The sequence below is a fragment of the Primulina eburnea genome, chromosome 13, assembly GCF_022965805.1.
Source record: "Primulina eburnea isolate SZY01 chromosome 13, ASM2296580v1, whole genome shotgun sequence".
Classification (NCBI taxonomy): Eukaryota; Viridiplantae; Streptophyta; class Magnoliopsida; order Lamiales; family Gesneriaceae; genus Primulina; species Primulina eburnea.
The window spans coordinates 29,678,144-29,706,036 of NC_133113.1; the positions used below are offsets into that span (position 1 = coordinate 29,678,144).

Genomic DNA, 27,893 nt, shown 5'->3' on the forward strand with positions numbered 1-27,893 from the left:
AATAATTATTTAAATATCCATACTTAATGATTTTATTATTTGTATATTGCACGATACTATTTATTTTTTAAAATTTTCCACGTAAGCTGCTAGTTGATTGAGCTAAACAAAGCAGGATTCAATGACGAAACAATGAGCCCGTTTGGTATAAGAAGCTACAATTAAAAAAGTGTTTTTTTTTTAAAAAAATGCTTTTTTAATTTTTAACTTGTTTGGGTGGGCTTCTAATACTTAAAAAAGCACTTATTTAAGTTGAAAATAGAGCTTTTTTAAAAGCCCTATTTTAGAACTTTTTCCACTAGCTTTTTAATAACCTAAATTAATGAGTTAAAAAAATACTTTAATGATATGTATCCAAACAATTTATTAATTTAAAAAGTGCTTTTTATCTATTCATCCAAACACAATATTAACACAACTTTTATTTAAAAAAACATTTTTAAAAACCAACTTACAAAAACACTTTTTTTATCAAAAAATTTTTGATATCAAACGGGCTCAATGTGCGTATGGGTGGCTTAGCTATATAAAACTCCGGGACTCGTGCGTTCCCGCTATTCCTATCTCTACCTTGCGCTACTCTGAAGCCGCCGATCACTACGGACTACCGAAGAACATCGAATTCATCCGAAAACTCTACGCAATTCATCTCCATTTTCCGTCTGATCTAGGAACAGAGGTAGTAATTTCAAATGTTTTTGCTCTTTCCAAGTGCCTCTTTCCATTTACACCGTCGCTTTCCTTTTACGCTTTTTATGTTACCTTGTATCGAGAGTTTTGAGTGATGAATTTTCTGATTCTGAGTAATTAGGTATTATGTAGATGAGTTCGCGTTTTGATAAACCGTTATATGATCCTGTTAAGCAGTTAGAAGGTGAGACAACTCTACTTCACATGCATATGGTTTCATCATTTGTTTATTTGGTTTATTTTTGCCTATATATTCAATTAGATTCTAAAATTATAAAATTTTCATTTGTTTGATAGAACTCAAAGCGTATAAATGGTTTCATCACTCTCAAGTTATCTTCAATTTCTTACTTGCTGTTTATGCTGTGGTTGAATCATTAGTTTTACAATTTTTCGTGATATCGACCAAAATATAAGTTGTTCTTTCATTTTAATTATAGCGTTATGTTGAATAAAGTAAAATAATCTACAAAATCATGATGATGTTAATCAGTGTTATATCTATAGATTTGTCAGTTACGTTGTTTTTTGGACAGCATTATATCTGAATCCCTAGATGCAGGTAAGGTCAGCTTTTACCTCCTCAGATTGATGTTTCATGACATTATGTTTCTATGATGATTTGCATTGCTGATGACATTTTCTCTTTTTCTTTCTTTTTAATTGTTCTTTGGCTTAGTTGAGTCTGAGTGTATGGTACACAATGTTACAATGGATGGGTGGATCAAGGCGGAAAGTGGCAACTGTGAGTTTTGATCAGCTGACTTCTTTGCATTTAAGCTCACTATTTTGGGGACTCCTAGCTGCACTTACGAGTGTTTTTTTTTAAAAAACAATCATGACTATTTATTTAAGTAACAACCATTCATACAAGGTATATAAGTAATTTGTTTGAGATATTTTCATATTTGGTAATTTTACCTCATGTTAAGTTGGATAAGTGACTAGAACACTGCAATAACTGACGACATAAATTTATGTTCATGGTGACAAAAAGACCATCAAATCAAGGATTTATCATATAACAAATGCACAGAGTATGAAGGTCGGCCAATAGAGGTGGCCCCACTTTACAGGCTACTATTACTAGAGCCAAGTTTTGGTCATCAAAGCTTTGTCCAATCTGACAGTTTAAGCTCTCTCAATACTTGTTAGTTTAGTCTAGCCAGCATGAATGTTCCGTATCCTCTAAGAGGCACTTAGGGATAATTCTTTTCATTGCAATGAAGCACTTGCATAACTTTATATTGCTCTAACAGATGTTTTTAGTTCTCCTGTGCTATGCCTTTTTCTTCCTGTTGCTTAATTTACATGATAGATATTGATGCAATCCTTGCCTTATGTTGCAACTTTTGTATCGTAGTTTGTTTCATTGGTTGTGGTTAACATTAGCATTTGTTTCATGCGGGTGATTCATGGTGAAAAAATGCAGTCAAGAAATTCAATCCATAAAAGGTGCAAAATCTCTCTACAGCATATCGATTTCTTGTTCTCTCTTCATGCTCAGCAAATGAAATTCTCAGTACTTTCCATGTGGAGTGGAGTGAATATATTCTGTCCCAAATTGATCTTGACTTAAAAAATTACAGGCAAAGGCAGTATTTTGAACAAAGGAAACGACAGCAGCAGGCAGCAGGATCAGAAGGCTATGTTGATGGAAAACCTTCGTGCAGTCAAAATTATGAAAATAATAGATCACTTGACATACTTAGTTTGGTAAATGCATCATCTAGAGCTTACGAGAACGAGACCAGTAGCTTGAACGGTAATTTGCGATACTTTCGTTTTGTGCTTTTACATGCTTGATTTTCAGAGATTCTCATTATTTGGTGTCGATGAGGACCATTAGGAGTGTAACTCATAGTTATTTGTCACTTAAGTCAACAATTAGTTGAGTATTGACGTTACTTTTTTTATATAAAAAAAGTAGAAGTTATGTTTTGTTTTGTTTTCTTTTATCTACACTATGCTGCTGCTGACTAATAGTCTCCATTTTATTGTTGATTCTTTTTGGATTTATTTGGTTCGATGTATATATTTAGTTCCATGCTTCTGATACCATTTTTTTGGCAGTTGCATATGCAACCTGGCTTGCTTAAACATCATTGAATTTCATAAGCTGTACAACTATTTAAAAATGATTTTGACATTTTGGTTCATGACTGCGCTCTATGCACCCATATTTGATGATGCATTTATTGTTGGAATTTAGCAAGTGTCTTAATTTGTTACATAAAATTTTCACTGATATGTTTTAATTATTTCTTTCCGATCGTCAAAAGCAAGAGATAACTCAAATGACGATGATGGTTTCGAATTCCATCATCAGTACGCCCACCAGTTCCCAACTACTCACACTGGTAGAGACACTGTAAATCAATCTAAACCAAAAGAAGAAAGTATGCTTCTCATCCTAATTCGTTTTTTCTTTTCGTCCGACAAGGTCAAATGCTTTATTGTTTTATCGAGACTTTGTTTTTTGGGTAAGCGTCATTCTCTGTTGTTTCAGCCTCAGGAACATCAACTAGTCACTACTCAGATACTGGAAAATCAAAGAAGTGAGTGCGTTTAAATGTGAATCACATACATGCTTTGGAATTTGTTAATGAATTTGTTGCAATTTTAATAATTTATGTATCTATTAAATTATTACATCATAACAATGACTTGTTTACTTTATTATGTTGGTAGTCGACACAAATTTATGTGGAATATCATTTCTGTGGTTTCTGTGCTGCATCATGTTTTATGTTTCCTAACTATTGTTTGAAGAAAAATCCTCTTATCCAGAAGGAATTAACACCGAATTCTTCACAGGGTTCTGGCCCGTTTGACTGATCCAAAAGAACATTTAGCTGGGAATGACAACAAATTTGATCATTCCATATTGTCCCCTGCACAGCGTGAGCATCAATTGATCTGTGTTAGTTCCCATACTGTTTCCAAAGAACATATGTTGTTCCATGTTGGCTGTCAAACGAAAGTCATGTCTTTGTTGGAGAATCACTCTTAGGAGGGTGTTCATGCCTTTATCATCGATACTCTGTTTGCTGCAATATTGATGATAAAAATTTTATATGCGATACTCAGCTGGAATATATTTTCCATCTTGTTTGATGTTCCCAGAGATGTCAGTTATGGATTTGCTTGGCGATGGCGGAACAAACAGCAATGCAGAAGAAACTTCAGTGCATGAACAGGAAGCTCATGTTGCATTTTCAGTTGAAGGTTTGCTTTTATAATTTATTGAATAATAAAGTTCTTGTTTATCATTGAGTGAAATGCTATAAATTTTGTATCACGCTATCTGAAAATTTTGATACAGTATATATTTTTCGCCTCCCATTCCCGAGATAAAAAAATTTGTTTCATTTTGGCATTTTTGTCTACACATCGGAGAAATCATTCTCCAAAACTTCAGAGTTTTACCTTACAGGATTGTGTTATTGCAGATAAACTCACTTGTAATTCCAAATTATGAAGGAATCCTTTTTTTTATGAAAATTATATGATCTTTCGAATCGTTAGTGGGCCTTATAAATCTAGCATGCATTAATAACGATACATATCTTGTTCATTTCAGGTTTAGGGAAAGTGGAAGCACAAACTCCAGTTCAGTCACCAAAGACACCAGGGAGGTAATCTCGTGAAATTGCTGATGGAAGAGGTCATAACGGGGTGTAATTTAGGAATCAAGTCTAGATTTGATCTTCTAGCCATGGTTTCTGTGATCTAAATCCTGAGATTTCTAGGGCTACATACAGATTTTGTCGTGTGTGGATTCTGAAACCATAACATGAATTGATTTTTCCATTCTCGTATCTCTCAACTGATAAGCTCTTCACATGATTCCTCCACTGCACACTACTTAAGGAGTATTTGTTTGGAACCATAACATGAATTAATTTTTCCATTCTCGTACTTCTCCTTCACTGTATAATCATATACTGGCCTTTTACATCTCTTATAATAATTTCTTGCCTATAATCCATTTGATTATTACCCTCTTATCTTTTGCTGAATTTTACAGATTCTTTTTAAAGGGTTATTCTTCACCAAAAAAATCCTGGAAACAACCTACAACATCCAAACACATGGATTATAGTTTTGATGATCTTGGGTTCCAAATGGTGAGCATCTATATCTCCGATTTTCAGCTATATAAATAATTCTGGGGTCAAAATCGGATGTGCTTGTAGGTCCCATGTATAATCCTTGTGCAGGGCCGGATTCTTATTCTAAGCTATTTAGCATGCCCATAAAATTTATTGAATGCCATTTCCACTTGTGTTATTTAACCTGCACCTGCTAAGGTGCTCAACATGTGTTTACCAGCATGTATTAATTGGAGCTCCTGGTAAATACTTGATTATACTGTCAGCTAAAATTCTATGTCTTCAGCTATGCAGGAAAAAGTGAAGGATCGTATCCATATTCCTGGTTGTTAAGCAAACCGACAATTTAAATTTTGTTTTCATTATTTCAAAGCTCTTGTCTATATTATCTGGTTAGAAATTATATACACAATCGATTTCTTGTGAGTTAAACTTTGAGCCAAAATATGGTGAAATTTTATTCTAATAGGAAGCGAGAATTGGTCTAAGTTGTAATTGGCGAAATTTACTGCTTGACCAATGTTTGATTATTTCCAATTATTCAGGCCTCCTTAACTGCCACTTAGAAGAATCACTTCTTGGGTGAATGTACTTTATATACATTTGTATTTTGTCATTGATTTATCAAATGTTTGCAGTTGTTGACATTCTACATGTTACCTGCCAAGTTATTTTAACCCCAGTATTTCTGGGTATATTTATCACACTTTCAGACTAATGCATCAAATGGATAAACTACAGGACGTCATGATGCAAGATTCTGAATTTTCACCTTATGCCAGCTCTAGAAAATACCCTTTCTGCTCCACGGAGAAGGTGAATATAATTGGTGGTCCAAATCCAAAATTCTTAAATTTCAGAAAGTCCTCTCCATTCTATTCGAATGCAAGTGATTTGAAGGGTGTTTTTAGCAAGAATGAGCTTTTCTCCATTGGCCGAGAAAATGGCAAAATCATTTGGAATGGTAGTGTTTGTTGTTCAATATACCTCTTCATTTGTAACCAAATTTTCTTTCTTTTACTTATGATTTGAAGTCATATATGAGGAATTCTTGAGCATAAATCATCTGGTTTAATTTTTTCAGATCAAAAGAATCTAAAAGTTCGTATAGCCAAAAGGGGTAGTATTTGGGTCCATGGTTTATTTTTTGTGGACTCTATCAAACTTCTTGAGAGAAGTTGAATCTGCGTTTGTTGCACTTTGAATTGATAGTCGTATGCTTTTGGATCACCTGGAAATTTTTTGACCAACTTACCATGTATATAAGTGTACAGTGCTAATCATCTTTGACTCTAATTTAATGACATTTTCTTTATTATTTGAAACATGCTCTTTGAAATCAATTGTTACTGGTGAACTATCACACACCTTTAACTTGTAATTTTTTAAGGGGTTATTAACGACATTCTGCCTCTTAAGAAAGGCATCATCCTGACAATGGCGTTGCTACTAATATTTACTATCTGAAAATGGGGCTTCAGATTTTTTTCTTGTAATTATTTTGTTGAGTTGGGTCATTAGGTTGCTTAATGACTGAGGTTTTTCCTATGTCGTGTTATATTTTCTTCTATACGCAAAGAGTTGGTACAGATCATATTTTATTGGCCAAGCCAATTTCTCTTTGCTTGGGTAGGATTCACTATATTAAATGATATCACTGGGAACATTTGTTCTTTTTCCATTCAATAGGTCCAAACTTCTTAGATGCCGATGATGATGAATTGGGAGATTATGAATCATTTTGCGATAGTCGGGCAGATCCAAGTGACGTCAGTTTTAATGATCAATTCGATATTGAAAACCATTGGAAAAGAGATTTCAAATTTGAAGACTGGAATCTACAGACTAAAAGGTCCGCCTCATGTAATATTTTCTCCATTCTTCTCAAATATGTATTCTCCTGACAGGATTTCTTGTGACTTCAGGTTCAGTACCAAACAAAATCGAAGTTTTGATATGGCAGGTAATTTTTTCCCAATATTTTACCAATCAAAGAAGATTTATTAAATTTTGCGCGAGTTCTCTTCAGTTTCTGCATTATTTTGTAGATCTATGATACAAAATCACAGTAAGTCTGGTTTTTGGAAAAACAAAGGTTCTCTGTATGCTTTGGTCTAGTAAAATAGTTGCATTCCATCTCAGTTATTACTAAGCCTAAACATTTTTCCAGGGCAAAATTGAAGTACTGACTTTAATTAGGCTGCTATGGGGAAAACAAACAACATTTTTAACCACCAGCAAATTAATCCCAAGTTTCAGTTTCCTCATTCCTGCAGCAATCCTTTAGAAATTATATTTCCAATTCAACTCTATAGCGTTTTCGACTTCCTCCATTTTTTCTTAATTTCGATATCAAATGTTTCGTTCTTTTTCTAAAAAAAGCCATTCCCCTTCATTTCTCATTTTATGTTTATCAGCTTCTCCAGTAAGAATGCTAATTCTGGATACTATCTGATGCTGCTCTTTTTCCCCTTTGAAGTTGGTTAAAAAATTTATGTTTTCTTTTTCTCATTTAATCAGATACAATTCTTCCATATTCAAAGTACAAGATACCGGAAGACTATCCTGATTTCAAAATTTCAGATACAAGGTAGTATTCAAATTATCGGAAGAATTTTTACGTTAAACTTGTGCTCCCTAATTGTTTTGTTCTGCATAATGGCAGGTATACTACTTTTAAAATTGATGATGAAGATAAAGATACCTCTACCTGCTTTGCGAGCGAGGACACGAGAGAGATTAGTCGGCTGAGGTTTAACATTTGTCATTCATGTCCGACATATAAAAGATTTCATTTTATTCCCGTAAAACTTATTTAAATTTAATTTCTTCATGCACAGTGAAGAATCATGCTCTTCCACAGCAGGTTAGTTTCATTAATACACAATACTGAGTATTTGCAACACACACGCACACACACATGTATGTACATGTATATATTTCTTCTTTTAATTGTGAACTTTTCATTGTGATTAACTTTTTGCATTCAGTGAGGGGTGATGCAACCAAGAAATCTTGAAAAAACAGCATAGCGTGCCAGATGATGCCCCCTGGTATGCATTGACGATCACTGAAAACGATCAGTTCTGGATAAGAAATATTTCCAGAGAAATAGAGTTGAAGTTTTTTCTTCTGACAATCGGAAAAAATATATATATGCAATGCAACAGCATTATTTGATTTCCATCGTATTCAATGATTCACAGATTCTCTTCTTCTCGTAAACTCTTTTTGATTGATATCTTTTGTTATTTTTCTGCAAAGTTATTGATTTTGGGCATGAATTGATCTAGCAGATGGGTATATATCACATGAAAAAACTTGAAATTTTATGTATATTTTTTCTAAAATTCGGCATTTTTCCCTCCTTTTAACCATTCTAAAAAACAAGTACATTAAGCCACTCCCAGGGTTTTCTAGATCCGCCACCAGACTGGGTTAATTTTAGGCATATCTAATATTTTGTATAATAACATGATTTATTATTCATTACATTATGGTTGAAAAAGGTATTTGATAAGTAGATTCATCGTTTTTATCTTCGATAATATCTATCCATTGTATTACAATAATCATCATTGATATTTTTACAGATGGCAGTCTTGTTTGTAAAATAAAATACATGCATGCAATGCACATGTTGCCTAAGCTTTTTGTCACTAATTGCTGATTTCCAAGATAAATTTAATATATCATGGCAGTTTTGTGACCGCCCATGCCAGAGTGCTCGTGATCGACGCCATGCTGTAGAATCTTTATGCATAATTAATTCAAGGTCAATCATTGGATGCTCTTCCAAATTCTAATTATATACGTGACATTCTTCTTGTTGGGTCTTCGTCCCATCCCATACGCCCAAAGATTCCTGTTCAAGATACCTACAAACACATATTAGGCGGATCTAGGGTACGTGAGCTTCTTTCTTAAAAACATAGGGACTGTAATACATGTAAATTTTGTGTTGAGCGTTTTGCACAATCTCAATATTTTACAAGGGTGTTGGATGCATTTTACCCAACTGAAGTTGCTGAAATCCGAGATGATAGCCGAGAGGTTGGATCTTCACTTGAGAATCTCGGATCGGACCTTCGAAATCTGGAAGCACAAAGTCAAAGAATAGAAAACAGAGAGAATACTATATGAGTAGAGTGAGTGAGTATATTAATGAATAAACAATTAATGAAACCTGATATTTATAGGAGAACAAAATAGTCCTAATTTGGTATATTTAGATTCTCATAAGCGTGTACAAAATTAGGTTAAATCTTAATGGACTTTACATTTCTGGGTTTCATTTTTATGGGCTCCCTGTTAATGTCTGAATGTGAGCTCCCTAGGCAGGAGCTCGTCTATGGTCTGGACCCGGTGGGAGCTCGGCCGACACATATCCAACAATAAGATACCAAAATCTAGGAGGTCGGCGCGTGAGGTCGGCCATCACTTCCTGTGTTACGACCACGAGCATTTGGGAGGTCGGCAAAGATGACCTCCTAGATGCCCTCCTACCCACATCACACGTGAGAAGACTCCTGACTTTCTGAATACTGAGCCCCTGCTCTTCTGGGCTACCGAGAGTAGTCCGAACTTATCTCCGATCCGGAGGTATTACCAACCAATATGTGATGAGTAGTCGAAGTATTTAATAAAATAAGAGAACATTGCAATTTTTAGTAATTTAAATTAGCATGTTTCGGGTTTTGGTCATATAATTTGTTAATGTTTGGTTTTCATCAATTAACTTGGAGATTTTTTTTTTTTTTTTGGTCTTTTTTAACCAAAATTCACTAATTTTTTTCAATATTGTTTATCTGATATCGATATTTTTCTACGTAACCCATATAGCGAGAATAAACTCATATTATACACATCAAAATAAAACTAAACAACAAAAAATGATAAATTAAAGCAAAATGACATCAAATATTTTAAAATAAGAGAAAAAACTTGTCGTTTCCCTTTATTTTACATAGACAGATTTTCATGCATATAATATAGCTTCTATTCTTGTTATAAAGTCATGTAGTATGAGCGTATCAGTTTCAAGTAAGCCATATGTAATAGATTTATTGGTTTCGGATGAAAATTGACCAAAACAAAAAAAAAATTAAGTTAGTAGATGAAAATCTAACATTGACAAGTCACATGACTAAAAAAAATAATGTAAACTTGCAATATTAAAATCGAAATTGTCCCGTAAAATAATTAAATTTTAAGGAATACGGAAACGTTCGAAATCAATTTTGCGTTGGTAAATTTTTATATATCTTAAAATTTGATGAATGAAATTTAAACTAGTTTTCATTTGAGTTCCTGATCAACTAATATGCTTTTATTATTCGCTTTCTGGGAATTTAATTGAGGAAAATGGAAAAGGTCAGTCAATGAATCACTCAACCGTCGTTTATTTTTTATTGGGCAAGTATCTCTTAGTCGTTGTTTACAAATTCATATGATTCATTAAATAATTTCATTTTTTATGCTTGACGGGGAGTACAATGAATAAATTTCACGTCAATTTTTAAATCGAGCTAATGTATTTTATTCATTTTTATTTGGTCAAATACACTTCACCAAATTTCATTAAAATTATTTACATGTTTTCGGACAACTAATAATAAATATTTATTCTCTTGAAACTCAAATGCGTGCATAGATAAAATTTTATTTTTATAATAAAAAAATTGCATGTTATCCTTAAAACAATATTCTAACGTTGCGTTTGGTTGATAGGATTAAGTAGGTTTATTTTTTTTAAATCTATCTAATCACTCGTTTGGTACGTTTTTTATTTAACCAGGTCAATCCCTCCTATGAATGATTAAGTTATATTAAGTAGGTTAAAATAATACCTCCTCACTCTCTAGGATTATTTATCTCACTCTTAATTCATCATGCTTTTTCCAATTTTAGTACCCTTCTCCTAAATCCAAACTCCCCACCACTTCCTTCCACCGACCGCCGCCGCCTCCGACCGTCGCCGCTGACAACCGCTGCTTCCGCTGCCGGCAACCGCCGTCCGTCGACCTCCACCGCTTCCGCCGACGCCGCTTCTTCCGGCCGACCAGCGTCGCCGATTCTGTCCGACCATCGCCAGCCGATTCCGGCAGACCACCGCCAGCCGCCGCTTCCGGCCAACCACCGACCTGCCGCCGACCGTCGACCGTCGGACCGGGCCGTCGCCGGAGTAAAGAAAAAAAAAAGAAAAGGGAAATTTCGTCATTTTATCAAAAAATTCAAAATTATCCATACTTAAAAATCATACCAAACATAATACTATTTTACATCATATATTACATTTCTATCACAATCATTTTTTTTTATCATTTACATACTAATCATTAATTTATTTAATCCTTCCAACCAAACGTAGCCTAAGGACATGCGAGTGGGTTCGCGCGAAAATCGTTAACACGGTACTGAAGTCCACCTATTTTATTTTTTATTTTTTTTAACTGAAAATCTGGCTGTTATTGATTTTTAATAAACAAAAATCGATTAAATTTGTAAAATAAAAATAAATCAGAAAACATAAACTGTAATTTCTATTTGTGTTGGTTTTGCTCAAATCTGAATAATGAACATATCCGATTTAATTCTTATTTTCGTATTTTTGTTCAAGAAAATTTTAAAGACAATGAATAAATTGTTTAATTTTATTTTTAGTACTTAAACAATTTTTACTAGATAATTTCAGTTATCATCGTATATGATTCTAATTTTTATTTTATGTTTTAAATTGAATTGTTATTTCATTCATAAATAAATATATAGAACGGTCCTAGTAGTTAAGTTTTAATAAATCAACAAATTTTATTTAGATAATTTCATGTAAGTAAAAGTCTAAATATCATTCATCATATATATTTCTAATTATTTTTATATTTTAAAATAGATTTGTTATTTCATTTCATTAGAAAATGAATTGAACGAATAATAATTTATTAGACATGTTAAACATAAAAATATCATTATATTATCATATAATTTTTCGTTCTATTTTTATTCATTCCAATCATCATATAATAAATATTATCTCTTGTTAAACAATATTGTAGTCATAATTCTAAATTTTAACCATATTAAGTTCGATATTATTATCTTAAAATAATTATTAATATTGTTGAATGAATTATCGATTTAATATATAATTTTTTAATTAACCGTCATATTATATCATTCTAAAATTTAGATTTTAGTTTTGTTTATCAATATAAATTCATTATATTCTATTCTATTTAAAATATTATATTTTAAAATATCTTAGTTGTAGAAAATTTATAAATTTCAAGTAATTTATTGTAAATGGTTAATAAATCATATCAAGATTTTATTTACAATTTATTTGATTAATGATATGTCTAGTTTTATTAATCTAAACACTACAAGAAAAACACGGATTAGAGACCGATTAGCGACCGATTTTGTTGGTATCAATACCTTTAGTCGCTAATTTTGAGAGACCGATACAATTAAGCGGTCTCTAAATTAGAGACCACATTTACATGTTCGGTCTCTAAAATAGAGACCGATATTATATATGCGGTTTCTACTTTAGATACCGACTACGTACACGCAGTCTCTAATATAGAGACCGAATTATTATTCAGTCGCTATATTAGAGGCCAACACAACATAATCAGTCTCTAAGTTAGAGACTGAATGTAAGAAATCGGTCTCTAAATTAGATATTGTTTTTCCCACTCCAGCCTCTGTTATTTACCCCAATCCAAACACAACGCAATATGCATAATCAATCAATATAACCATCCAAAAAACACAACTCAGTAGTCAGTATTAACATCAATACAACTATTCCAAACCACAACTTATCAACACCAAAATCAATACAAATATTTATACCAACTATTCAAGTGTTAAATATCCAAAACAAATGGCAATTCATTCTACAAAATGTTCAACCACTTCCAAACATTTATATGTCAATCTAATCGAAACTCAAACTTTAACTACTAGGACGGTGTCTAAGGAGCTTGAGTCTCATCACAATCTATAATAGGTGAAGAAAAGTCTGGAAAAGCAGAAGGAGGTACTAGTGTTTGCGAAAGCTTTTTGTATAGTTGTTGACAATACAAATTCCATGTTGACTTAAATTGTTCCTCTTTCCCAGGTTGCCATGTATATATCTTCTGCAATGTTTAAACCAACATAAACAAAAAAAGTATAATTATTGTTTCTACTGTTATTATTAGTATTTAACTTCTTACCAAAAACTCTTTGTAGTAAAAATCTTTTCCTTCTTCATCTAAATGTCCCCATGTATGGCCAGATGCATACTGTCGTAGTTTGAACTTAGAAGTGATATATGCAGAAACCCTATGTCCATGAGGAACAAAACTGCAATAAAAAATTCATCAATATTTAAAACAGGCAAAAAATAAAATTGATTGAATATTATAAAGTTTAAAAATAATAAAATACTTATTGCTGATTTAAAAAAATACTTATTTATTACCCACTACTCTGAGCTCAATCCGATCACCAACATCTTCTTCTGCAATGTCAACCATGATGAAGACTGCAAAATCAAATCGTAACACAAACAATTTTGAAATATTACTCAATCACATAAAAAATAGATATCATGGCCTTTTAATATGAAAGTTGTTAAATATCATTGTTCTCATTCATACAATTCAATCTTCATCATAGTCTGTATAATCATCATCATTAATATCCAAGTTATCATAGTCTGACTCTATTACTACATCAATCTCATCATCGGTAGACATCTCTTCATCATCCAATTCCTCATAAGTAACGTTTACATCTACAAGTAACTGTGATGTAGTTTGAACTTGTGAATCAAGTGAATGTCCCCCCGCTTCCTCATTCTGAAAGGCATCGTGGTCCTCATGCGTGAGGGAAGTTGGCATTTCTATGGTTGATCGAGCCTTCATTTTACAAATTGCTATCCATTCACTAGGTCCTCTTCTTATCGTTGGATATTTAGCGTAGAATACTTGACCCGCTTGTACCGCAAAAATGAAAGGTTCAAATTTATTGAGTCTTCTATTTGCATTGACTTCAACTAACTTGTAGTTAGAATGTACTCTCGTACCAATCCTGGGCGTCGGATCATACCATGAACATTTGAATAATACTATCCTCTTTATAGGTAAAGCTGGATATTCCACCTCTTTGCAGGACTCCGTTTGGAATAAACATTATATATTTCTATCGATGTTAACTCATCCAACAGTGGATAAGCTTCAATCTCTAACTCTGCTGCCTGATCAATTCAATGAAGTACAAATCCATAATCAATACTTGAAGTACTTTTAAAAAAAATATGAACAGACATACAAATGTATATGTAAATCAATCTTGGGCTTAAGTTAGGCATGTCTCCATCGTTGTTTGCTTATTTTTGCAGGTTTGGTGGGCAACCGATGCATGTTTTAATTTGCTCAATGTTGGTGGTTTGGACCTCTCCAGTGGTGTTCATTAATGTTGTATGAAAAAATAATGAAAATATAATCCATATTGATGAGCTTAAGCATTCATAAGCCAACGAATTCACATTTATTAACTATCTCCTCCCTCTATTGCCATTAATTTATTATTAAAGTCAGAACATTAGTTCTCTTTAATCCAATTTCAACCTCTTTTCAATTCATATCGAATTTGAGCAGTAATTTTCATTATCTGTCCATTATTTCAACAGTTTTTCGTGGATTATAGTGCTTACCCTCAATTCAGTGTCAGAGAGTTTGGAGGATGCCTGGCTAAATTGAAGGACCAGAAGCCAGTCCCTCGTAGCTGGGGGACCTTTCGGCATCGATTACATCTCTGGAATAAAATCTTGTAGGAAAGTCGAGAACGTATATATGATTTCAATTATAATTTATACCGAAAATTGCAATTTGGATCATGTATGTTCGCTGTTTTGGGATTTTCAACAAAAGAATTTGTGTTTCAATTTCTCCCAAAAGAACTCAAAAGAGGTAGGAAAAAAAAACTTAACATTTAGAAAATTTGCTCGAATCAGAATATGGAGGAGCTATGGAAGATACCTTGTAGTCGGCGGCGGCAGTAGGTGGCGACAAGCGGCGATGGTGTTGGAAGAATAGAAAGCGCAAGTTTTGTAGGGTTTGAGAGATGACTGGAGCAGAGGAACGCGGGCAGTTTAAAAATATGAGTGAGTCTCATGTGAGACCGTCTCACGGATCATAATCTGTGAGACGGGTCAACCTTATCCATATTCACAATAAAAAGTAATACTCTTAGCATAAAAAGTGATACTTTTTCATGGGTGACCCAAATAAGAGATCCGTCTCACAAATAAGACCCGTGAGACCGTCTCACACAAGTTTTTGCCTAAAAATATTTGGGTTTTATTAGAGACCACCTTAATATTTCAGTCTCAAATTAGTGACGGCCTAAATATATCGGTCTCAAATTAGGGCGATCTCAATATATCGGTTGCAAATTAGAGACCGAGGTTATATATCGGTCTCCAATTAGAGACCTAAATAAAAATTCGGTCTTCGATTTGTGAGTAGAATAAAAAATCGAGGTACAAAAATAATATTAAATAAAAAACGTGACAAAAATATATTTAGTGACCGATATAACAATTTCGGTCTCAAATTAGACACCGAAATTTTTGGCGGTCTCTAATACGGTTACAAATCTCCGTTTCTTTTGTAGTGAAACCTATAAAATTATATTATGATTCTATGAATTCTCTTGATTATATGTAAGTATTTAATCAATTTTTATAGATATGCCAATGCAGCAATGCGATTATGAGATTTGGATCATATTTGTTTATTTATCATGCTTTAAAAAATATTTCATCATAATATATATATATATATATATATATATATATATATATATATATATACACACACACACACACACACTAGTTTATTCTATAAATGCAGGTTCATATTATTTTAACGTTTTCAATCTTTTTAAATGAATTAGTTGGTATGTTTTTGTTAAGATTTATTATTGATGATGCTAGTTTAGACGAGCATACACAAACACGTAGATGATCCAATCTCGAACCAAATAAACAAGGCAAACTTGAGCTCGAGCCTGCGAATCATATAAACAAACATTTTCGCGAAAAATAAACTACATGAGCTCGAGTTCGTGAGCCACATAAACGAGCCGAGTTTCAGCTCGCGCAAGTTCATGAGTTGAATATGCTTAAACTCAAGCTTGACTCGATAAGATTGTCGAACGATCTCAAACGAGTTTTTCACCGAACTAAATGCGAAAAACTCGCGAGTGTCTTGTTTCATTTGCATCATTAAATATGGACCCCAAGTATAAGGATACATATCAACCTTGAATGCATTATACAACGATAGCATCTCATAATATATTTATATCCCTAACTACGTTGTTCCTTCATAATATAATGCATTAGTACACAATTAAATTAAATCAAATCATATTATATTGTACACATGATAGGATAAATATGTGATATATAATATAATGATAAGTTAAGGATAAATAAGATGTAATATATTATATTTAATGTTTGGTATGATTTTAATAAGAGTGATTAAATTTATATATTAGATTGTAATGACAAAATTAACCTTATCATAATAAATTTTATAATTTCAAATTTGTTACTTGCGTTCATATTTCTTATTTGTTCATGCGTCGACAGTGTTTGCATGACTTATTTTTATTTTTCCTATTTTTATATATTATATAATATGATAATTGAGCCAAGTCAAATATAAATTTTTAAGGTTAATCGAGTAATACTGATAATTTTGTTGAGATTCATACAAATCATTTATATAATTATCTTGAGTTCATTTATATATTTATCATATTATATAATATATAAAAATAAATAAAAGTATTTATTTAATTTTAATCTACCTACAAGTAAAATGAGAGAACAATATGGTTTATGATTTTTATATATTGAGGCAATTAAGTCATTTGTGGTATTTTTATCATTAGATTTAAATTATCACATATCATAAAAGGGATACTTTATCTCTATATAAAATTATTTATCACGGGCTCATGACAATATCATGAGCTTTTTAAAAATATACCAAACATGAGATAAGAGATGATTATTTATCAATCATTCTCTTATCCCATGTAACAAACTATACCTTAGGCACCGTTTGGTTCGTGTGATAAGATAAGTAAATGATATATAATAATAGTGATTATAAAATAAAAAGTAAGGATACACAATACATTATGATAAATTATATGATGTTTGACATGAGTTCAACTTGCTTGATTATTTTTGTTAATTATTTACTAAAATGCCATCATCATATATTAGTTAGTATATATTCTTAAAATGATTGAATAAATAAATAAAATATTTAGATTTAATTGATTTAAAAAAATATAAATAAAATTTAAATATTATATTAATTATTAAATTTTCATTAATTCTAATTTTCGAAAAAAAAACTAAAAAACCTATTAATATCATAAAAAAAATTAAATTTTGATAATAATATAAATATGCATTTATTGTGATAATTAAAATATTAATACAAATTTGAATAATAAAAAATGCTTAATAAAAATTATAATATTATAGTTAAAAATAATATAATAATAAAAAATATGATCAATAATAATTAAATTATTTATAATATTAGCAAATTAAAAATTATATTTAAATATTATTAAATTTTTTGAATCTATAATTATTTTAAACTTCAGAATATTAAAGAAAATTTAAATTAATCAAACATAATTCCTTCTCCCTCAAAGGATTATATAATCACCCATATGAGGATAATAATGCATATAGTGCGGGTCGGGTGCGGGTTGAACAGGCCTATCACAATCTTAATCATGCACACCAAACACATGATAAGTGAAGGATTAACAATCAATCTCCCCTTATCATGCACACCAAACAATGCCTAAAAGTTAACATAATATTTACGTATATAATAAGTTCCACCGAACCCCACCTAAATCAATTGTATCGGGCATGGACCTCAAATTTGGTAGCATGACAGTTGTTGTTTTAATTGCCTAATAATTACAATTGTTGCCACGGCAATAATAGTTAAAACTCAATCATATTAGCATGTTTTCGAGAATTTTGTTTTTACGTGGACTCGATTATCTTATAATTCCAAATAGGGATGAGCATTCCCCGACCGAACCGAAGAGTAGGTCTCATGTGAGACCGTCTCACGGATCATAATCTGTGAGACGGGTCAACCCTACCCATATTCACAATAAAAAATAATACTTTTAGCATAAAAAGTAATACTTTTGCATGGGTGACCCAAATAAGAGATCCGTCTCACAGATACGACCCTTGAGACCGTCTCACACAAGTTTTTGCCCTGAACCGAATTAACCATGACCGAACTGAACCGAAATATTTAGCCATAAACGAACCGATCGAATTAATTTTCATAACCGGTGAAAACCCAACCAAATTTAAATTGGTGACCGAATTAACCGATTAATTTTTTTTAAAAAAAATTGATTTAACTTCAATTATATATATAATTTTTATCGACGGCGGATGAACTCAATAGTAGAGAATATAGACGTGGGAACGAGAAATTCGGTTAGCGAAGTGAGAACGAGATCGTAGATTAGAATTAGGGTTGATTTTAAAATAAAAAATTAAAAAATATATAAAAATTGATAAAAAAATTAAAAAAATATTAAATAATAGTATTTATTATATCGGTTAATTCGATTAACCGATTTAAAAATTTTGAAAACCGTAACCATTAACCGATATAACTGAATTTTTTTAGTTAGAAAACCGAATTTACGAAATAATCGAATCGAATTTCCGAATTGGCTCGATTCGGTCGATTAATTCGATTTAGCCGAAATCTTGCACACCCTTAATTCCAAACATGCATGCAATATATTTTCACTAAATAAACGTTAATGAATCGAATTTTATACCTATTTTTCGCTCGGAAACTCCGAACTTTGTCTGGAAATAAACCGTTCAAATAACCAAATATATAAAAAAAATAGAGAATTTTACAATTGTTTTTTTAAAAAAAAAACACGAATTTTTTTGTTTTTTATTTACAAATTTGGAAGCTTTAGATATGAAATTTAAAAATTCTTTATCTAGTTATCACGATATGTTTCGTTTCTTGACAGAGTATATTTCCTTTTTTCACCCCTTGATTTTCAAAATTGCATGCGAAATATATATATATATATATATATATATATATATATATATATATATATATTAATCTCGATTGATTATATGATTTTATCGCTTAATAATTATATTATTATGTTGTGGTGTTCTCCTCCAAAATTAGGCGTCACGTCTGTTACAATCATTTGATGTGAAAATGACACGTGTATAATCGGTGATCATGACAATTCGTTTGAAATTTAATATATCACTATTTAATTAAAAATTATCCCAATTAGATATTTTCGATCAATTTAGGTGAATGTATACCAAAATGATTTTTTATTTATTTATAAAATCATTATTAATATTCCATACAGATATACATAATATCTATGTTCACAGAATTGCTCAGTCTATAAAAAATATTATTTTTTATATTTTTTTATTGTTAGATCGAAAAAGAGATTTGTCTCACAAAATTATTAAAAATATCCATTGACTTTATTAAAAATATGATAAATTATGGATCCTCTATAATAAGGGTATGAGTGAGTCTCATGTGAGACCGTCTCACGGATCATAATCCGTGAGACGGGTCAACCCTACCCATTTCACAATAAAAAATAATACTCTTAGCATAAAAAGTAATATTTTTTCATGGGTGACCCAAATAAGAGATCCGTCTCACAACTACGACCCGTGAGACCGTCTCACATAAGTTTTTGCCTAAGGGTATTAAGGTATTACTTTTTATTGTGAATATGAGTAAGGTTGACCCGTCTCACAGATTAAGATCCGTGAGATGGTATCACATGAGACTCTTTCAGTTACAAATTTTTGATGTGTGTATAACATAACCGTGTATATATATACATATATATTATACATATGTGTATATAATTTTTTTTTAAAAGAAATTAAAAATTTCAATGCTAAAATTCATTGAGCCCATTAATAATATTTGGCAAAAACTTGTGTGAGACGGTCGCACGGGTATTATTTGTGAGACGGGTCTCTTATTTGGGTCACCCATGAAAAAGTATCATTTTTTATGCTAAGAGTATTACTTTTTATTGTGAATATGGGTAGGGTTTACCCGTCTCACAGATTATGATCCGTGAGACGGTCTCACATGAGACTCACTCATAATATTTTGACCTTACATAAAAAAATTGATTATCAAATGATAATACAATCTATTTACCAGAAATTATAATAATAATAAATATTCAAAAGCACAAATTACAGGGCTCCTTCCAGCCACGAGGATGGATCGATCAATCTCGAATTAGGGTCGCAAGTATGTCAAAACGAGCTAAACACACAAAATCTGTTTAACGAACAAAATTGGTCTCACCACTGGTAGAATGTTTTATATTTCATTGAATATAAATTTGGAGAAAATATTTCTTATTGGGAAAACAAATAAGACCTAATTCTTAAATAATACATTATTCATCTAAAGATATATCAAGGCAATATTTTTTAGATATATTACTTATAGATTTTTTTATGTTATAACGAGCCAGTTTTTTTATTTGGGTCAACTATAAATTTTTTTTATCATGATAAATATGAACATAATTCACTCGTCAAACAGATTATATATATATTGTAGATTTGAAATCATGAAAGTAAATATATTTTTATTCAATTATATATGTATGTATATATATATATATATATATATACGCATTATATAGTGTAAATGCGATACGTTGACAACGTGGGAATCTAAGATACATAAGCGACGGGAAATTCATCGTATCGCTTGTCTGAAATCCTCGAAACAGTAAAAACCCCGAAATTAATTAATTAATTAATTAATATTATCAATTATGAAAACATATTAATTCATACATAATTTTTTTGAAAGGAGAAGAAATTGGGTGTGCGAATTAAAAAGCATTCACTCAGTGCATCTGCCTTCAAGTGTCGTGCATGCATTTTGTGCATCTGTTCCCTTTTGCATGCCCGGCCGCCCGCTTTTTTTCTCTCTCTATCCTCCTCTATTTCTCTTTCTACGCACACGCTAACGCTACATACACGTCTATGTATCTACACTACTACACACATCTCTATGCCTAATCCGTTTGTTTATCTATTTTTGTTTTTTGTTTTAATTAATTTGATTTGATTTTGGCACATCAAGAATCAGTAGTACCACCGACGGGGATACCGGCGCCTGCCCCCGTTTTGACTTTTTTTTTTGAATCTCAGATTTAATCTTCGATTTCCAGTTTGTGATTTAGAAGATTGGTGACGTGGGTTTTTGATTCGGCCTGCAGATGTTTACGTGCATTTGATTGATTTGGACAAGGTGAGTGGAACATGATTTTTTCTGAAAAATTAAGGTACATGGGACTGTTCCTCGTTTTTCTTTCGATATGGCGATTTGCTGGAAGAGTTCTCCGTTTTGTCCATATGGGTCAGCAAGATTTCATTTTTGACGGGGTTCTAGGGTTTTGATTTCCATGTTTTATGTTTGGGTTTAATAGGGATTTTTAGTTGGGGAGTTGAAATTTGCGAGAAATGGGGTCAAAGAATTGCATGAATGAGGCGTGCCGTACTACGACGTCGTCTGAGTGGAAGAAAGGTTGGAGCTTGAAATCAGGAGGATTCGCCACGCTTTGTTACAACTGCGGGTAATTTCTGAATACCAAATTTGACCCTTCTCAATTTTGCATACAGTTTATCGCCTCCACCGTGTCTGATTTCAGTTCTTGGGGGGTAATCTGGGGATGTGAGATATTAATTCCTAAAATATCGTTCCGCTGTAGAGTTTTTCTTGTTCTGCTGGTATCAGTATTTTCTTTTCTTTTCTTTTCTTTGTCATTGACATTCGTGTGTTTCCTATTTTTAGAATTTTTCTTCTATTTTCTGCGCCGTTTTTGGTTCCCTTGCCTTCTCCCAATTTTTTTGCAGTTTTTCCTCGTGGTTTTTTTGTGATTGTTCATTTTATTTTGAATTTTGCAAATAAAAAATTTATTATTTTATAATATGTATTTAAATTGGCTGAGAAGCTTTGAAAGATCAAAGTTTCATCCATATACATACTTCACTGGCTGTGCTCGAGTTCTTGTGTATGATGACTATATCCTGTATCTATTTGTTATGTTCGACTAAATATTTTCTGGGAATCAAAGAAGTTTCTCTTCACTTAATCAGTTAGTTGATTTGTGTGGTCTGCTCGTGTTGTGATATGGCCTAATGTGGATTCAGATTATCGTATGATAATTCAGTCTTCTGTGAGACATTCCACTTTAAGGAATCTGGTTGGCGGGAATGCAGACTATGTGGGAAGGTAATAATAATATTCAGTTTTTTAAAGAAGTTCTTATGTGTTAATTAATTTTATTTATTATTTTTTTAATCTTTGTGTGTGTATCTTTTTGTTGTTTGGCATGACAGATCATCCATTGCGGGTGTGCCGCTTCAAGGTATCAGTACGAATACATGGATTTTGGAGGTATCAGTTGCCTAAGCTGTGCAAAGCATTTGGAAATTCAACCTGTGCAACCAGTTCAGGTTTTTGTTGCTTTAACATGGCTAAAAATGCAAGAACTAAAATGCACTTATTTTGAGAGGTCAATCTGGTGGGTATGGATATGCAGATTTTTTTAATTTTTGATATTTTTCTGAGATTGCTATTTTCATTCCATCTCACCCTGTCCTCTTCGAATTCCTGAATAATGGACTGCTTGTATTCTGAATTGTCATTTTATAAATAAACCGTTTCTCTTGTATCAATAACCTTAACATTATGTGTGTTCACATTTTATAGAGATTCTTGTCTTGTTCGTAGTTCATGAATTTGTTCCTTTGAAAGCCTCTGAAGTTGAATCCTGTTTAATTGTGATCCATGATCTGATTAATTTTGAATATTTTCTCTCTTATGAGATAATAGGATGATTCCATGGTGCTTATGCGTGAATCGTTCATGCAGACTCCTGGTGATCTTCCCAGTGGCCCATTCATTACAAATGGTGTAAAAGATGTGTATCCTCTAGTTACCGAGAATAAAGGAAATGACAACAAATTTAGTAACGAGAGGCTTCTTCATTTGACGAAGGCTGTGGGAGCAAATGACGTGATTTCGAAGCTCGAGCAACTTAGACGAGAAGAATCCATGTTGAAAACCGTGGATGCCCAAAAATGCATATCAAATCTCAGACCGCAGTGTTCTTCATCTTCTTTTCTCAAACCAGATATCGGTCGACCAAAACAAGAAGTTAAAGATACATTTGAGTCTCTGGCTCAGCAGTCCCTAAACTTCGCTTTGGCAACTCCTTTAGGTAGTTCAAGTTCAGTTCTGCCTTTTCGTGGAGAGATTATTGAAGGGGTTGAACAGAGCAAAAGTTCTTTCCAACATGGGAAAAGTACAAAGCAAACATTGTCAAAGCCAGTCAAGCATAGCCCCGCAGCTGGTTCAGAGACAAATAAAGCCAATATCACACAAAAACGTTTTGCTAGGACTCCAGCTGATGTGCGTGGTCGGACTCAGCTGCTTCCTCGGTACTGGCCTAAGATCACTGATCAAGAATTGCAGCAATTATCCGGAGAGTATCCTCTATAATTTATTTTTTTCTTATTTTATTCGTGAATCATATTTTCTTTGTGAAGAAAAAAAAAGTCTGAAGAGTTTCCTTAACAGTAGATTTTCAGCTTGAAATCCTCGATTGTACCATTGTTTGAGAAGATCCTGAGTGCAAGTGATGCTGGCCGAATTGGTCGCTTGGTCCTTCCTAAAGCCTGTGCTGAAGTTAGTCTTGTGTTTTTGCTTAGTGTTTTCCGCATCTAGTGACAAAACCTCGGTAATTACCATCACAATAATCTTCGCTGCAGGCATATTTTCCTCCTATTAATCAATCAGAAGGCATACCTATAAGGATTCAGGACATTAAAGGAAAGCATTGGACATTTCAATTTAGATTTTGGCCTAATAATAACAGCCGGATGTATGTATTGGAGGGTGTTACCCCTTGCATCCAAAATATGCAAGTACAAGCCGGTGACATAGGTATATCCTCGGATAATTATATATATATTTTTTAATTACTAAATAGTATTTACCATCCATGATTATTTGTCAAACTGTTTGATGGAGACAAATTTATATTACTGTGCATTGTTTGTGTTTTGAGTAGTGACATTTAGTCGGATAGATCCCGGGGGTCAGCTCGTGATAGGATGTCGGAAGGCGACAAATAACGGTGATGTGCTGGTAAGCATTTTATGCATGACCCTGTTGATTCTTTTAAATTGCTGACATGTAATGTTGTTGCGAAACAAGTAGGATTCCCAAGCGACCATCCTTCCAAATGGTAATTCTCCTAGAGAAACGTCGTATTCTGGTGTTACTGACACCTTGCTTCCTGTAAGTTATTACTTGCTTTTTTCCTCGATTCGATTGATTTTACGCCTATGATAATGACATGATCTTGTTTCCCAAAATTTGGAAGACTGGAGGCCGAACATCTGATGATTCCATGCAGCAGAGTAATCCTATGTCTGAGAAGAAGTTGAGAAACATAAAAAATAAACGGCTTCTTATGCACAATGATGATGCTCTGGAGCTGAGAATTACTTGGGAAGAAGCACAAGAATTGCTTCGTCCCTCACCATCTGCCAAGCCAACAATTGTCTTGGTTGAGGACCTTGAATTTGAAGAATTTGATGTAAGAAAAGTTTCATGTATTCATCCTATATGTTCTTTTAGTAAATGGTGCTCATGTCTTGAGGTGTAACTTGTAAGATTATGAAACTTTTATTTTGCTATGGTTGTGGTGTTTCAGACTTCACTTTGGATTCTTTTGTATTGCATCAATGCTCCCGTTATTTTGTATATCTATTAACATGGCACAACAATTGAAACATGATGTTTCGGCTGTTTCACTTCCAAATTATTGAGTTATACTTTTATCATCTATAATTTTTGGTGCAAGTGTTGATGTTAGGTGGTTCAGCTTCTTGTTTTTACTTCGGTAATAGTTTGTACTGATTATTTTTCTGTTGCTTAGGAACCACCAATTTTTGGAAAGAGGACAATTTTCACTTCTCGACTTTCGGGGTAAAAATTTAAGGATTTTTTTATTCCGTAAGAGTGAGACTCAAATTTAAGTGTCTGCAGAAAACTTTTTGTTCTTGCACGTTTATTAATAACAATGTTGGATAATCTTATCAGAGAGCAGGAACAACTTGCACAATGCGACATTTGCTCAAAATGGCGAAGGTTACCCGTTCATGCTCTTCTTTCTGCCAAGTGGACGTGTTCAGATAATATATGGGACTCGAATAGGTTAGTACCTTGAGAGGTTCGATATAGATAAAAATATTGAATTTAACTTTTGAGCATGTATTCTTGAACCTTCAGAGTGCATCCATAAATTTTCGGGACCATATTTGAATAAATCTATACTAGAAATGTTTAAGGCCAATGCGGAGCTGTTCTTTTTTTTTTTAGTTAAATGTTTTTTTAGTTTTTTGAAATTGAATGGCTATACCTAAAACGTGAAGCATCAACAAAAAAGGACGCTAAAGGCAAAAAAAATCAAATTTGTGTATCGTTCGGCTTCTTGTTCACGACACTAGAATGGGATTAAGTGATTCAGTCCAACCTTAACATGAAAAACTCTTAAGATTGTACAATTCTGATCCCCAGTTCCGTACCCTTAGACTTCTGTATGAATCATCTAAGTCATTCAAGTTATTAATACCTTTTTTTGTTTCTATATGTTTCTAAGTCTGTCAGAGCAGTAATTTTGAGCCTTTACTGTTCCATCAGAGGTGGAGCAAAGGGAAACTTATCGATGAACTGTTTATTTGCTTCAGGTGTTCATGTTCAGCTGCAGACGATGTAAGTCCACGGGATCTGGAAGCTCTCTTTACCTGTAACAATGGTATGAATTATAAGCTTGCTTCCATGGAAAAATCCCTCCTTTGTGGTCGTTTAAACCTTGCAATGAAGTAATCGGACAAATTTTCTATTTTGTTAATCTGTATGTCTATATGTAGGTGTAAACCATTTTTTATATGTTTACTTCACCAAATAATTTTTCTCGAGTACGATTCTGAATTGTTAGTGCATAATTTCCAGAGTTCAAGAGGAGAAAAATTTCAGATAATGTGTCAAAAGAAGGGGAACCATCTGGCTTAGATGCGTTGGCTACCATTGCAGTTCTAGGAGACAACATTGGTGACATGGGAGAGTCTTCAGCTGGAGCCACCACAAGACATCCTCGACACCGGCCAGGATGCTCTTGCATCGTTTGCATCCAGCCTCCGAGTGGGAAAGGAAAGCATGAGCCTACGTGTAAATGCAATGTCTGTTCAACTGTAAAACGTCGGTTCAAGACTCTAATGATGCGTAAGAAGAAGAGACAATCAGAACGTGAAGCTGAGCTTGCCCACGAGAAAGATAAGCCCGCTCTTGCCAAAATTTGTTTCGAGAAGGAAGAAGAAGAAGACGACATGGCTGGAAATGCACTTCTAAATATGAACCATCATCAGGAAAATGAAGATGGAAATCGAATGCCTACGGAAGAGGCAAAAAAGGGAAGATTGGATTTGAACTGCGATCCGTACCGCGAAGAGGATGTTATTGCCGAGGAGAATGGGATGAGCTTGACAACGTTGATGAACGTTGCTACTCTTCCTTTCGATATGTTTCTGGAGAAGCCGAACGACTTGCCGAGCCTCGAAGCATCTATGATTGAGGATAATGTTGCTGGTGAAGGAGCCATGCTGCTTCCTGGGGTTTCGGGACAAGAAAATAATCCCGAAGATGGGTAGGGGCATAAATTTTGGGTGATATATTTATTTATTTGATGTTATTTTTGTGACCACAGTCTTGTTTTCTTGGATGCATATACTTTGTTTCTAGCTAAGTAGTCATACAAGGAATAGAGTTGAGTGAGTGATTTGTTTCCTTTAATTGTGGTTTACTGTTAAAAAAATATCCCGAGGGAACCAAACTCGTTGAGACTAAATCAAGTTTCAATACTTCCACATTTCTTGAAAGTATTTATTGAAAGTATTTAATGTCCTCCATCTCTAATCCCTTGAGCATTTAAAAAATAAGAAATTAATGTCATTAGTTTTAAAAAAAAATCGAAAATTTTCATGCAGTTATAGTGGGTTGCTATACATTTTGAATGTAACAATGCTATTACATGCACAAACTCATAAGGGTGGGTTTCTTGTGAGATGTTTCACAAATTTTTATCTATGAGATAAGTTAATTCTACCGATATTCACAATAAAAAGTAATATTCTTAGTATAAAAAATTTAATATTCTTAGTATAAAAAATAATATTTTCTCATAGATGACTCAATAAGATATCTGTCTCACAAAATACGACTCGTGAGACCGTCTCACAAGTTTTTGCCAACTCATAAATATCATGCACAAATCGTAATCATAATTATCAAATTCAATATATTTTCCCAAAAAAAATCTTGAGATGCAACACTTAATAACAATGTTACTGCACAATTAATTTTTTTTTGACCGATTTCAAAAAATTAGAGTAAGATTTGAAATAAATGAGTTGAAGATGAATATTTCATTTGGTGTAGAAACTACATTATTTAAAAATAGAGTTGTTTTAAAATAGAGTTTTGAGCTGAAGATTACTTAAATATTACATGTCTCAAATTTTGCCATCTTGTTTCATATTGTTTTACCAAAACAGCTTCCAAGTAACAGGGCTCGGGTAGTAAAACAATATATATATATATATATATATATATATATATATATATATATATATATATATATATATATATATATATATAAGGCAATCTTCTATTAATTATTGTAAAGTCCTTCACGAGGCAATGATACTATTGAGGCCGGACGTCTTTTCAACTGGCTCCAGCTAGTGTGCAAAGAATGTTTTCAAATGACCAATTTCTTATCCATACGTTACTGTCACCCACCTAATTATTATTATTATTATTATTATCATATTTG

At 32.7% G+C, this 27,893-nt stretch overlaps 2 protein-coding genes across 5 annotated transcripts; both read left to right on the forward strand.

Moving 5' to 3' along the window:
- Positions 1-505: 505 nt before the first annotated feature.
- Positions 506-8,074, forward strand: LOC140810037 (uncharacterized). The gene is made up of 18 exons (XM_073167836.1): positions 506-679; positions 1,198-1,257; positions 1,370-1,435; positions 2,123-2,145; positions 2,280-2,455; positions 2,973-3,089; positions 3,200-3,248; positions 3,508-3,593; positions 3,817-3,918; positions 4,274-4,328; positions 4,721-4,820; positions 5,547-5,769; positions 6,495-6,657; positions 6,731-6,768; positions 7,326-7,395; positions 7,471-7,557; positions 7,646-7,671; positions 7,796-8,074. The coding sequence occupies exons 3-18, from the start codon at positions 1,394-1,396 to the stop codon at positions 7,822-7,824; spliced, it is 1,386 nt and encodes a 461-aa protein (XP_073023937.1). The 5' UTR covers positions 506-679; positions 1,198-1,257; positions 1,370-1,393; the 3' UTR covers positions 7,825-8,074.
- Positions 8,075-20,818: 12,744 nt separating this feature from the next.
- On the forward strand, positions 20,819-26,927 carry LOC140808772 (B3 domain-containing transcription repressor VAL1-like). 4 transcript variants are annotated; one of them, XM_073166017.1, is made up of 14 exons: positions 20,819-21,238; positions 21,417-21,563; positions 22,141-22,222; positions 22,330-22,446; positions 22,826-23,481; positions 23,584-23,680; positions 23,764-23,938; positions 24,066-24,142; positions 24,215-24,295; positions 24,381-24,596; positions 24,939-24,988; positions 25,103-25,216; positions 25,750-25,817; positions 26,039-26,927. In XM_073166017.1, exons 2-14 carry the CDS (start codon positions 21,451-21,453, stop codon positions 26,707-26,709), a joined length of 2,517 nt encoding a protein of 838 aa, XP_073022118.1. In that variant the 5' UTR covers positions 20,819-21,238; positions 21,417-21,450; the 3' UTR covers positions 26,710-26,927. The 4 variants fall into 4 exon arrangements, with proteins under 4 accessions (XP_073022118.1, XP_073022117.1, XP_073022116.1 ...); XM_073166016.1 differs by having other exon boundaries at positions 20,821-21,272; positions 26,015-26,927; XM_073166015.1 differs by having other exon boundaries at positions 20,821-21,238; positions 26,015-26,927.
- The last annotated feature ends 966 nt before the right edge of the window (positions 26,928-27,893 follow it).

What these genes read in the sequence shown, in the direction of transcription:
- LOC140808772 (XM_073166016.1), top strand. Translation starts at nt 21,451, where the DNA reads ATGGGGTCAAAGAATTGCATGAATGAGGCGTGCCGTACTACGACGTCG. An exon ending in ACGCTTTGTTACAACTGCGG is followed by an intron (nt 21,564 to 22,140) that starts GTAATTTCTGAA and finishes ATGTGGATTCAG; the next exon opens with ATTATCGTATGATAATTCAG. An exon ending in TTGCAGCAATTATCCGGAGA is followed by an intron (nt 23,482 to 23,583) that starts GTATCCTCTATA and finishes GTAGATTTTCAG; the next exon opens with CTTGAAATCCTCGATTGTAC.
- LOC140810037 (XM_073167836.1), top strand. Translation starts at nt 1,394, where the DNA reads ATGTTACAATGGATGGGTGGATCAAGGCGGAAAGTGGCAACT. An exon ending in CAAGGCGGAAAGTGGCAACT is followed by an intron (nt 1,436 to 2,122) that starts GTGAGTTTTGAT and finishes GAAAAAATGCAG; the next exon opens with TCAAGAAATTCAATCCATAA. An exon ending in AGAAATTCAATCCATAAAAG is followed by an intron (nt 2,146 to 2,279) that starts GTGCAAAATCTC and finishes AAAAAATTACAG; the next exon opens with GCAAAGGCAGTATTTTGAAC.